The 12,048-nt window shown below is 39.3% G+C and overlaps 1 protein-coding gene across 3 annotated transcripts in view; it reads left to right on the forward strand.

Moving 5' to 3' along the window:
* Window positions 1–12,048, forward strand: part of fam184b (family with sequence similarity 184 member B) — a 43,096-nt gene that overhangs the window by 11,464 nt on the left and 19,584 nt on the right. For all 3 annotated transcript variants that reach the window (XM_088636732.1, XM_088636715.1, XM_088636723.1), the window contains 2 exons: window positions 10,166–10,990; window positions 11,789–11,924. In XM_088636732.1, coding sequence (XP_088492858.1) covers window positions 10,166–10,990; window positions 11,789–11,924 — 961 coding nt within the window. The remainder of the gene's footprint in view (window positions 1–10,165; window positions 10,991–11,788; window positions 11,925–12,048) is intronic.

Genomic DNA, 12,048 nt, shown 5'->3' on the forward strand with positions numbered 1-12,048 from the left:
TTAATTTTGTCCCTGTAATGGACTGTACGGTGTCTCCCACCTTGCGCCTGTTGCTCACCGGGATAGGCTCCAGCTCCCCCGTGACCCTGAATTGGATGAAGCGGTTAGAAAACACATGGATGGATAACACACATTATTTGCTATAGTGGAATCCTAGCCATATTTTGTTACTGTATGTTCCAAAGAGCAGCTGCTGGAGAATTCCTCAAACAGCTCACTCCAACTCATAGTATGCAATTAAAAGCCCCTTGAGGGTAAATAGACACTTGTAACAGACATCAAAGCCATCAGTTGTGTTTTTGTCCCTGTGAAGTTGTGCTGAAGCAATAATGCATGTCTTGTAGTCTGTATTTATCTCTGCAGCTTGTCATTTAAAGGCTCATTTCTGACACAAGTGAGAGATCTTTTTTATGCATATAAAATATTAATATGATATGAAGATATTCCCATCCAGTTAGAGGTAACATAGTAATAACTACGATTGCACCCTAGGTAGGACTTGTTCAAAACAAATTAATTAAGATAATTTTAAAAAATAATACATCTTATTGTCTTATTTTGTCATTTTGTAAATAGTATAAATGTATTTTGCTGTCCTGTCTGTTCAAAGACAAGTTTGTCAGGCTTAGTCGTTATCTCAGCAAAACGGATTTCTGAAAAGACTTCTTTTTGACTTGAGATGTAAAGAAAAAAAATCAGTGATAGGAAAAACAGGCGATCGACCTTGTATCTCCTCAAAATCACTCTTTTGAGACATGTCCTACTGTATACCCTTGCTTCTTCCTCCCCTACTTATTGTACTGTCATTTCTGTCACCATTTCCCTTGATTCCTTTAAGCTCTTTCCCTTATTCCCTGAAATTGCGTCTTTGTGAGAAAAAAGAGCACTATACAGTATGTCTTAATTCTGCTTCACTCATGGGGGATTGAACCATGCAAGACAAAGCTCCCAGCTGGTCCTCTGTATAACCCTACGACTCACCTCTTATTAACTCCAAGTGCTCTAATTTGTGCTCTTCACTGGCTACCATTTCTGCTGCTGTCCACTCTATGATTCTCTTCCTTCTCAGTGACATTCTCCATCACTCTTCTTCATGCTGTCTCTAATACATTAATTACCCCTTGTCCTTTTTTATCCTCTCTCTTCACACTCTGCTTGCCTGCTGGTTGAAATTTTCCTATGGTCTGCTCCTTACTGTAGAGAGTGCAAGAAATTCTGTGTAGGTTCATTTTCTGGAGAGCACCCAGGAAGACACACACAAGGCGTCTCTCCCATAGTGCTCTGAATCCAAGCCGTTTTCCAGGAAGGTTTTAAGGTCTGGGTACAGCTCTGGTCCCTCTCTATTGCTGCCATGAATCGGTTTTTAGAACTAATCATTGAATATGCATTAGAACCTCTAAAAATATTTCCACTCATGGCACAGTGGCTATTTCTAAAAAGGTAATTCCCGCCTTTCAGTTGTCTGTAAGTTTAGAACGCACTTAGTTCAGCTCAAGAATGAACCCAGGTCCTGTCAGGTCCTAAATTACTGTACCATACCAACTCAGTATCATATCTTAAAGTAGTTCAGGTGGATAGCTGCGTCAGCATGTTGTAGGCTGCTCACACCTGAAGAAGGCTCCGAAACGTTGTGCTTTCTTTTTTCTCTTTTCACCATGGAATAAACCTATTACTTGTTCCATCATATCTTAAAGTCCTCTTGGTGAAACAATCTGCTTTTGAAAATTCCAAAGGTGCTCCATTAAAGCTGTAGGGGAAGCTCCTAAATTATAATCTCCAGTTTTCCCTGGCATTTTACCACTTAACACTGCCAACAGCAGAAGAACCTCACAAGCACCTTTCTTTCTTCTGCTGTATGCTATTATTATTTTTCTTAATCTACTTCTCATTTCATTTCACATTCATTATGTTCTAACCCTGCAACTCACTCGTTGCCAGTTTTTAAAATCCACCTTTGATTTTAGCTTGATGCATATCCCATTGTATTAGGTTTATGCTGTATCATGCCCCTGGTTAGAATTCATTCTTACACACAGTTACCTGTACATTTATAGTGACACATTAATGCAACTGCATTTACGTTACTTTGGATAATGGAGTCTGCCAAAATAAAATTTTATAACAAATTGTAATAATTAAAGAAACAAATGTAAAAGGCCAACAGAATATTTGCATGCACTGTATACTGTTGTTGACAGTGTGAAATTCAATATCCAACTATTTTGAAAATTGTCTGGTTTTGGTCATAACATTATAAAAGAGTTCTGTTGCTCTGCGTGGAGTTCCAAAGAAGAGTGACTGGAATAAACTCAGGACTAAAATGTCTGTCATGTACAGACAAGTTAATAAAACCTGATTGTTTTTAATGCAAGGGGAGCCAACACAGTTGGCAGAACCAGAAGATGCAAATGGAGTTTCATTCAATGTCCATTGAGGGAGTTGTTTTCTTGATTTGTTATTGTGTTTCCTCAGGGCTGTTTTTATACTCTAATAATCAAGTTATTTTTTAGGAATAGTGTGTCTAGGTATGTCTAGGTCTAGACATTTGTTACAATACAGACATTTCTCAGTAATTGCAGCCAAAGATGGGCTTCTGATTTCACATGTAGAATGTTACGTTTAAAGTACCTGCACTAATTGTACCTATATACTGTATAAACCCTTTCTTTTTCATCCTTTTTCAAGTAGTATTTTATACTTGTTTTGTAGTAAAAAAATACCTTCCTACACACAGCTCATTTCATATGGCAAATCTATAACCCTCACTCTTTGTTCATATTAATGTATGCAGTATTAAGCAAATTGACATTTTTAGGCGTTCTCAGCTTGGTTCATTTGACAATCAAACCTTGCTGTTCACTTTCCACATTAACTAGGCTGTACTGAGTGTGGGAAGTTCAAGAAAATTGTAAAATTGTAGCCACTGAAAGGTCTGACTGCTTGAAGCCAACTATCCACCCATGTGGTGACTAACTCTTTTCTTGAATAGATAAGACAACAAGTGGACCTGGTTCAAGTTGTCAAAATCCTCAAAGGCCTTGACTAAATCAACCATGTGGACATCTTGTGACTCAAAAGTGAAACATGAGCCAAAGGCAATGAGTGGAAAATGGCTACGGTCTGGCTTTCCTCGGGTTGTCCGCTCCGATATCAGTGATAGAATGTGAACGTGCCTATTGCCCAGTCTGCGGTATTTTTCCCGGGTTTTTTTGTTTTTATTTTTGTTTTTTGCTTGGTGTTTTGATTTTTTCACTTCCTGGTTTCCCCTTCTCTCTGGTCCCCCTGACCCCTGTGTTGTGGAACTCTTGGTTCCTATCTGTTTATTGTGGTTTGTTACCCTGGTCTCCCAGGTTTATTTCTGTCGTTGTTTGTGCTTGTGTACTTGTCTTTTTTTTGTTTTAAGTCTCCAGAGCTCTACCTGATCCCCCCTTCCTCTACCCAATAAAGGTTTATACCCTGGAGGATGGGGCAGCTCTCAACCGTGGACTCCCGGAGGTTTCCTTTCAGTTAAATGAGGTTTTCCTCCCCCCAGTGCTTCGCAGCTCACTTATTTGTATGGGTGTCAGGAGCCGCCCATGAAGGGGGGGTACTCTCATGGCCTCTGCAGCCAGAGGGCGCTCCTACTCTGTCCTGTCCCTAGTTTCCTGTGCTTTGCTGTCCTTTTGGTGTCTCCCTCTCTGGGGCTATATATTTCCGGGTCACTGATTCACCTTCGCTCAGCATTGATGTTCGGATGTCCTGAGACCCACCTAGCATCCAGGTCGCCCCACGTCCGCTGCCTGGCGCAAAGGTTTCTATACGACTCTGAACTGCTGAGCCCGGGCTCATCCCCTGTTCCGCTCCTACGCATAAGGTCTTTTTCTGCTCTCCTGCCTCTCCACAGTTCGTCCCTTCCGACATCTGTGACAGATGGATGAGATCCTCGGATCAATTACAGTAGCTACTACCGACCCAACAGGCTTTGATCGGCTGAAACCCCTTCTGTCTTTTGTAACCTTTCTTATATACCTTTTCCCATTTGCTTATGACTCTCGTAAAGACTTGATTCTTGCACCAAAAAGCCAACAAGTGAAGGACAAAGATTAATTTTGCCTTCTCTTAGTAGCTGTTTTATTACTAACAAAAATATACTTCCTCTTCCATTAATGCCCCATTTTGTTACAAATTGTTTACGCCTTTTACTAAATGAATGTTTTTGTATCAAAACTTCAGTGTTCAAACCATTTTATTGATGAAAGAAGTTGCCACTACAAAAAGCAAAGAAAAATCCAAATTTATTGCATATTATTCACCCTTCTGATTTAATACTTAGTTAAAGCACTTTTGGAAGCACTTACAACTGCAGGTCTCTTTGGATAAGTTTCTGTCCCAAACTTTACAACATTTTTACATCTTTGAGCAGAGGATGGAAAAATTTTCACCCATTCATCTTTGCCAACTTTATCAAGCTCTGTCAGTTTGGTTGGAGTTTACATATACATTTATTATAGATGACTATTTGAGATCAGCTTATTTTACATTTTATTTAGGTTTTAGATCATATAATATTTTTATAATGTAAAAAGCAGAAAATGGTGTGAAGATTATGTGTGATAGTAATAAGTAAGGTGACCACATATGAAAATTAAAATGAAAATTCTCCTGTGGTGAATCCCAGGTCACTCCCTGAAGTAATCTTACATTCTGTGGAAGTTTGCCAAATATTACACACACTCAAATATGCAAAGAATTTTGCAGCCTTAAATACTCTGAAAGATACAGTTACACATGGCAACAGTAGCACTAACCACAAAAAGAAAAAGGGAAAGTGAAAACTGGTTTAATCAGTATAAGTTATTAGACCTTAAGAAAAGTTCTGTAGTTCTTGTAGAAATAGGTATTTCCGCCCATTTTACGTCTGCTGTCCCTGGTTACACTGACCTCTTTGTCTCTGTTCTTTTATGGAGATTCAAAGAGTCCTACTTCAGAAAGATATCAGAAGTTAAAATTATCCTTAAACTAGGATAGTTTACTATCTACACGCATTGCCACCACATGGTGACTTTGGACACACTTTAATAATTAATAATAATTCCTTACACCGTTCTGGACACTCCATCAAAACACTTTACAGGTAATGGGGACTCCCCTCCTCCAGTGATGAAGCCAATTCATAGTTGAGGATTATTAGGCCATGATTGGTACAGGGCAATGGAAAATTTTGCTAGGACACCAGGTTAACACCCCTACTCTTTTCAAGAAACACCCTGGCATTTTTAATGACCACAGAGAGTCAGGACCTTGGTTTTTCGTCTCATCCGAAGGACGGTGCCTTTTTACAGTATTGTGTCCCCATCACTATATGGGGGTATAAGGACCCAAACAGACAACTGTACAGTATATCTTTTCACTGTTATATTCCTATTCTCCCCCTTATTCTCCCACACAGCTGGAGACACCTTCATTCATTCTTTTGTTCAATGTTGAATTAACCTCTGCTTGTTCCTTTGAAGCTTGGATGCTGATGAAGCTCCCCTCTCTAATCTCTTCAAAAGACACAAGTTGTTTGAAGGATAAACAGTGAAAATTTGGAAATGACTGCATGTAAGAAAGGTTAAAAACAAAAGGCATCCATTCAACTAAGCTAGCTCTTTTGGAGGTTAGTAGTTATTTGATCTCATCCAACTGTATGTTAAAAAAAGCCAGGATACCCTGTGTATAGAAAAGTACCTCCTGCTTGTATAGATTCCTCTTGTGTCGTATGTTTAATTTTTACTGCTGATCCTGATTAAGTCAGCTGGGTTGATTTTGTTGTTTGAGAATTTTGAATACTTGAATAAAATTCCCTTGTAGCCTTCTTTGTACAGTATAGAACAAAAATGTTGAGTTTATTGATCCTGTCAGCTCACGAATGTATCTAGTCGATGTTCTCTGGGGTGATTGTGCAGAAACAAAATCTTCATATGTAATGTAGTGACCAAAATTACTCACATTCTAATTCAGATTTTACTAGTGCACTGTACAATTTTAATGTGCTTGATTTAAAGTCTACATTTTTCACTATACATCTTAATATTATGATTGCCTTTTTATTACTTCCCCAAATTGTCTCGAAAACATAAATGAGGATGTACTGTAAATGATGTGTCAGCATAAAGACCTTTCTTGAAGCTCTGTGATGTCCATCGTATATTTATATATTAAAGTTTACGTATATGAAGGCAATAATCTGCACTATACTACTTCATTCTTTCATCTGCCAAGTGTTTGCTCAGTTTTGTCTTTTTGAAGTCCACAGTACAGTACATATCTCTTAGTATTCTTCTGTTTCTAAATCATCACTCTTGATTTACACTCTATAAAATTCAAAACTGTTTTTTAAATTCAATCGATACAGCTCATTCAATGTAGTTTGACATATAAAGTATCATGTATTGTAATACTGAAGGGGTATTTTAGAATAAAGATGAATGAAATGTTATGATTATTTGAAAAATGTTTTAAATCACCAGGGGTATTTATGTTCCAGTTCATGGAATTATAGTTCTGTCTATAAAATTGCAAACATGGTTGCAAATATCAACAAACATGACTAATTCTACCATTCAATTATGGGTACATATGTTCTGTGCACAATGTGTTACTTATATGTCTAGAAATTGTGTTGAGAGCTAATCACAGTATACATTTTAATTGTATAGCATGCTTTAACATCAACGCATGAGGATTATATCTTGTAAATAAAAATAAGGTGTTATTATTGTTGGTTTCAGCACAATGTCCACGACTGATTGGATCTTGTGCAATAAAGTGGAACTGCATTCACGCTACTAACACTGGTGGTGAACTTGCTTGTGTGTGAAACACACTAGGTATCTCTGGCACAACTGTCTTGGCAGTTTGTCACAGACAGAAGGGCGACTTCCAGAATGACAGAATGTCTGGGAGATACAGTAAGTGAGATGTCAGTGATCAGGCTTATAATAGCATGTGATGTCTTGTCGAGTGATAACAGCTCCAGCTTTAAAACCCCACATTTGAATCATGTCACTAAAAATGAGACATGCTGACATGAAAAAACACCTTGGCTGCATCTGCACATGTTTTTGATTTTAGAGTAGCAGGTTTGCTTTCACTTTGCGGATCTGAGAGGGCCAGTGATCCTCTAGTTTTAACTAAATGTTATGGTACAGTGTGTGTGTGAGAGGTCATAAATGGTACAGTGTACATGCGAGAGCCTGCATATTACTCTCAGATCACCTTTCACTCTAAATAAGTGATGGGCTTGCATCTTTAACATAATACTATTATAGTTTTGTTTTATCTCTGCTTTTAAGATATGTTTAGGATCAAAACAATTTGTGGGTGATTAATAATCCCAGCCGAAAAGTCCAGGTTTTGTTCACTTGCAGGTTTTTAGTTCACTTACTAACTTGTGTAACATAATTGACTAAATAACTCACATTTTGAACTGTGTGTAAAATAAATTGATTAGCAGCTGTCATGGAAATATACCTATTGAGGAAGCCACAAGAGAGAGTTCTCACCTGAGTAAGGTCTTTATTTCAATATTGCAGTATTGGGAGCCCTGCTGTCACTCTGCAGAGTGCATCAGAGACTCAACTTGCTACAGGCAGTACAGGCTTTTTATAAAGATGTTGTAATGCACTGGAAAAATACAGCACTTAGTCCCCATCTAATACTTCCCCTTTCATTAGGACAAGAAAGATTACAACATAGAAACGAAAGAAGAAGCGCCTGACAAACTGTCTTCTGACAATCTGCATGTAACTCAGCAGTTACATCCTTGTTATATATTCTTCTAAAGCTATTTACATTTTAAGAATCAATTTACCCATTAGATTTCCATTTCACAGCATTACCAAATCTTTATCTGAAAATGAGGCAAAAGCTTGTGGTGAATTTATTTAGCATTTTCCGTGTTTCTGAACTTATATTATTTCTACGTCATTTCCTTTGCATCCCCTATCATCTTCTAATTCATGAAATCCTTTTTCTTTGCAGCAGAATAAATATTTTTTTAAACAATTTGAGGGTCCATATGGCACCAGACATTAACATTTATGCATTATGGTTGTCTATTGAAGGCTAAAATCTGTACAATCTTTAAAATATTATCTTTCAGCAGTTAGTGCATCATGCATTTATCCTTTGTCGTGTCACTCACAGTATGTAAACTAGTACAGCGGTCTTCCAGTAAACATGCTGTATTCCCCAATTCTATATAAAAAATAATGCAAAATGCACAAGTTGTCACTGTAGATTTTATCAATGATTACTGTTACATGGTTATCTTTCAGAAAATCATATGCAGTGTTTCAGAACTGGATGACGACTGTGTCGATAATGTTAATATTGATGTTTGAATACAAAACTCCTCTGGAACAGTCATGTGGTGGTACTTGTTTACTTGAAAGCATCTGTTCATTTGTGCTGTGACAAATGCCCATAGACGTTCAGCTAATTTCAGAAAGCCAGCCTTTAAATAATTCTTTAAGGCATAAAGCCCAGTAATAAGAGTTCATTGACATACAAACAGTTCTGATAATCATATTATAGTAATACTGTATGTACATTAAAGAAGCTTCATTTTAGTACAGCTTGCCTCAGCCAAATTATAGTTTTTACAGGAGGAATGCAGGTAGTTTGTGCTAGTCTTTTTGAAGACTTTAAGTATTTAGTGCTCCATTTTCAAAGTCATCCTGAGCACACAGTATTTCTCTGTTCCTAAAGCTCTATTATACAATTTCTTTAGATTCTTGTAATATGGATTCTTGCTTTAATCAACTAAATAATTGATTAATGGAGAAGTTATTCACCCATTAAAGTAGTTATTGATCATCCAGATCTGCCTGAGTGTGATGCTCTTGGCATACAAATGGCCCCATTCACTGATGAGAACCACTTGTATCTATGGTAATAGTTTTACACAGTAGTTACAACTTCTTCATCATAAATTTAATTTCAATGTTATTAAATTTTAGCTGCAATGGTTTCTCTTCATCTCATAGTTGCAATATAACTTTGTGTGTTTAATGGAAATTACAATGCATTCATTTGTCATACGCATTCTTCTTAAATTAATAAAATTCAGGGTGGAAACTATTAATAATTTAGTGTTTAGCAGAAGACTTGAAACAAGCTCTCCAGCTATATGGCCATAGTCTATAATATTGCTTCTTTTGAGAGACAGCTGGTAGAGACTGTGCGATCAGTTACCTACTAAAACCAAACCAACTAAGCTAAGTGGCTGGTTTGCGTACTTTCTTATTTGAGAACTGCTTCCTCGCATTCCTGAATGCTGAACTGGGATGCCTTCTGTGTGGTGTTTTTGTGAGGGTTTTCACTGGGTGCTGCAGTTTCCCTCCACCTTCCAAAGACATGTTGGCTAGGAAGACAAGTGTTTCTAAATTGTCCATGAGCGTGCTTGTGTCCATGTGCGTGCCTTGTGACATGCTGGCATCCTGTCCAGGTGCAGTTCCATCTTGCGTCCTCTGCTTCTGGAATGTGCTTCAAGTGGCCTAGACCCTTACCAGGAATAAGCAGCTTGGTGATAGCGAATGGTCATGTTTCTACTTAATTTTAGATGTGATTGATGAGTTTAGCAATATTTTAAAATAATAATAATAATTGCTTACACTTATAAGGTGCTTTTCTGGACACTCCACTCAAAGAGCTTTACAGGTTATGGGGACTCCCCTCCACCACCACCAATGTTCAGCCTCACCTGCATGATGCAACAGGGAGGAGAACAGTGATGAAGCCAGTTCAGAGATGGAGATTATTAGGAGGTCATGATTGGTAAGGGTCAATGGGAAATTTGGCCAGGACCCCAGGGTAACATCTCTACTCTTTTTGAGAAACACCATGGGATTTTTAATGACTTTTAATAGTATAGTGTCCATATCAACTATCCTGGGGCATTAGGACCCACACAGACCGCAGGGTGAGCACCCCCTGCTGGCCCCACTAATACAACTTCCAGCAGCAACCTTTGCTTTTCCCAGGAGTCTCCCATACTGACCAGGCTCACACTTGCTGAGCTTCAGTTGGTTGCTGGTTGTGAGCTGCAGGGTGAAGAATACTTTTTGAAGAAAGTATCCACGAGCATACCTGCAGCATTGTTGACAGGAAATACAACAAACCTGTTCTTGTTGTTTTTCAGGTGATTTATGCCCTGAACACCAAATGCGACGAGCACGACTCCTCGCTTCAGGCTCTGAAGGAGGCACACCAGGAAGAGATTGAGCAGATCATGGAGGAGACTCAGGAGAAGATCCTGAAGCACAAAAGCCAGGGGGAGGAGGAGACGGACCTGCACCAGCGCCTGCAGGCCATGGAGGAGACCCTGGAGCAGTACGAAAGGCTGAAGGCCGAGGCACTTACTGACTTTGAGACATACCGCCGACAGACTGAAGAACGGGAGCTGAAGTCCCAGACTGAGCACGCCGAGCGCATCATGGCCCTCTCCACGGAGATGGTGGACCTGAAGAAGGACTTCGAAGGCAAACTCCAGGCTCTCGCCGGACTAAAGGAGCAGCTGGAACAGGAGAAGGAGAAGGCCCAGGCCGAACTGGAGAGGACGAACCAGGAATCCCAGAGCCTGCAGGATGAGTGCTGGGAGCTACGTCGAAACAGCATGGGGGAGAGGAGCCGCTTGGAGGAGATGTGCCAGACCAGGACAAGAGCCCTGAGAGAGGAGCTGGAGCGGCTCAGGGCCGAGAGGCTCAGGCTGGCCGAAGAGTTTGAGCAGAAGGTGAGCAGCTTGAAGGCTGCTCACCAGGAGGAGCAGGAGTCCCTGAAGAGAACGCTGCAGCAGTCGCTGACCGACACGCTCACACAGTGGCAACAGAGGGAGCTGGAGCACAGGAACGCCATGCAGGCTTCTCTGCAGCAAAAGCTGAAGAGGATGGAGGGGGAGCTGGAAGCCAAAGGGCAGCAGCTAAACGAATGCAGGAGGCATTCTCTGAAATTACAGGACAGGATGCAGGTAGAACTATGCCAGGGCATGTGAACTAGAGCGTGCGGATTCACACTTTCCTTTAATATAAAATTATGTCTGTATAGTTAGCTGCTTCTTCAAATAATGAGAGCACTTTCATTGTAAGAATTGGCATTCTTGTCTTTAAGCGGTATTGCTGATACACATTTGTGGCATGTTTGTATTTCATTAGTGCTTCAGTTATGTTTTCTGACAGTACCTGGGCCCTTCTTCAAGTTTGATATGCAAAGGAAAATGTGATTTCACTTGAATGCCGATAGGCTTAATAACATCAAAAAGAATAATACATAAAAGGAAAAACAAAACGTAAATATATAAGAAAAATAAATCCAGTATGAAGTTTGGATTTGTGAAGGTTAGAATTTAGATAACTTTTTCACAAGATTTCAATTAATATGTCCGAGATACTTCCTGCAGTGCTTTGGTGTTTCAGGGACAGAATAAGGCCAGATGAAAAAGTGTTACGAAATGTTCAAAGATACTTCTTTGAAGACTTGGCCAAAGGGTTGTGGGAGTATGGAAGAGGCTATACAGCTATGTTGGTGTAGCTGATATCCTGACTTCTTTCAGAAAACATCTGGTTGAGATTCTCTAATCAATTAACTACTAACTACTAAATAGGCTAGATAGGTTGAAAAGTCTCCTGTCTTTTGTAATCTGTTTTATGATCATTAGGTACAACAAATTAGATGTTCTGAAAAAACAATGATTATTTTGTACCATTTACCACCTATTACCATTTTTGGAGCTCTCAATGCGGTGTCTTGTTTGCCCCTTGATCATTAGGATTTGGAAACGCAACTAGAGGAAGCACACCACAAAGTTGCTGAGGCTGTGGCCAGTATGAAGAAATCAGAGGAGGAGATGTCTGTGGCCAAAGAGAGACTTATTCTGCAGGAAAATGAATTACTAAACAAATCAGGTAAAGGAAGTACTATAACAGGATTGTTGTTGCATACAAGAAAATACATCAGATTTTCAGCTTGATACCTTGTTACCAGCCTCATAAGGCAGATTTCAGTGTCACGTCAGGCCCTTAACTACAC

This window comes from Lepisosteus platostomus, chromosome 1, assembly GCF_059453375.1.
Source record: "Lepisosteus platostomus isolate fLepPlt1 chromosome 1, fLepPlt1.hap1, whole genome shotgun sequence".
NCBI lineage: Eukaryota > Metazoa > Chordata > Actinopteri > Semionotiformes > Lepisosteidae > Lepisosteus > Lepisosteus platostomus.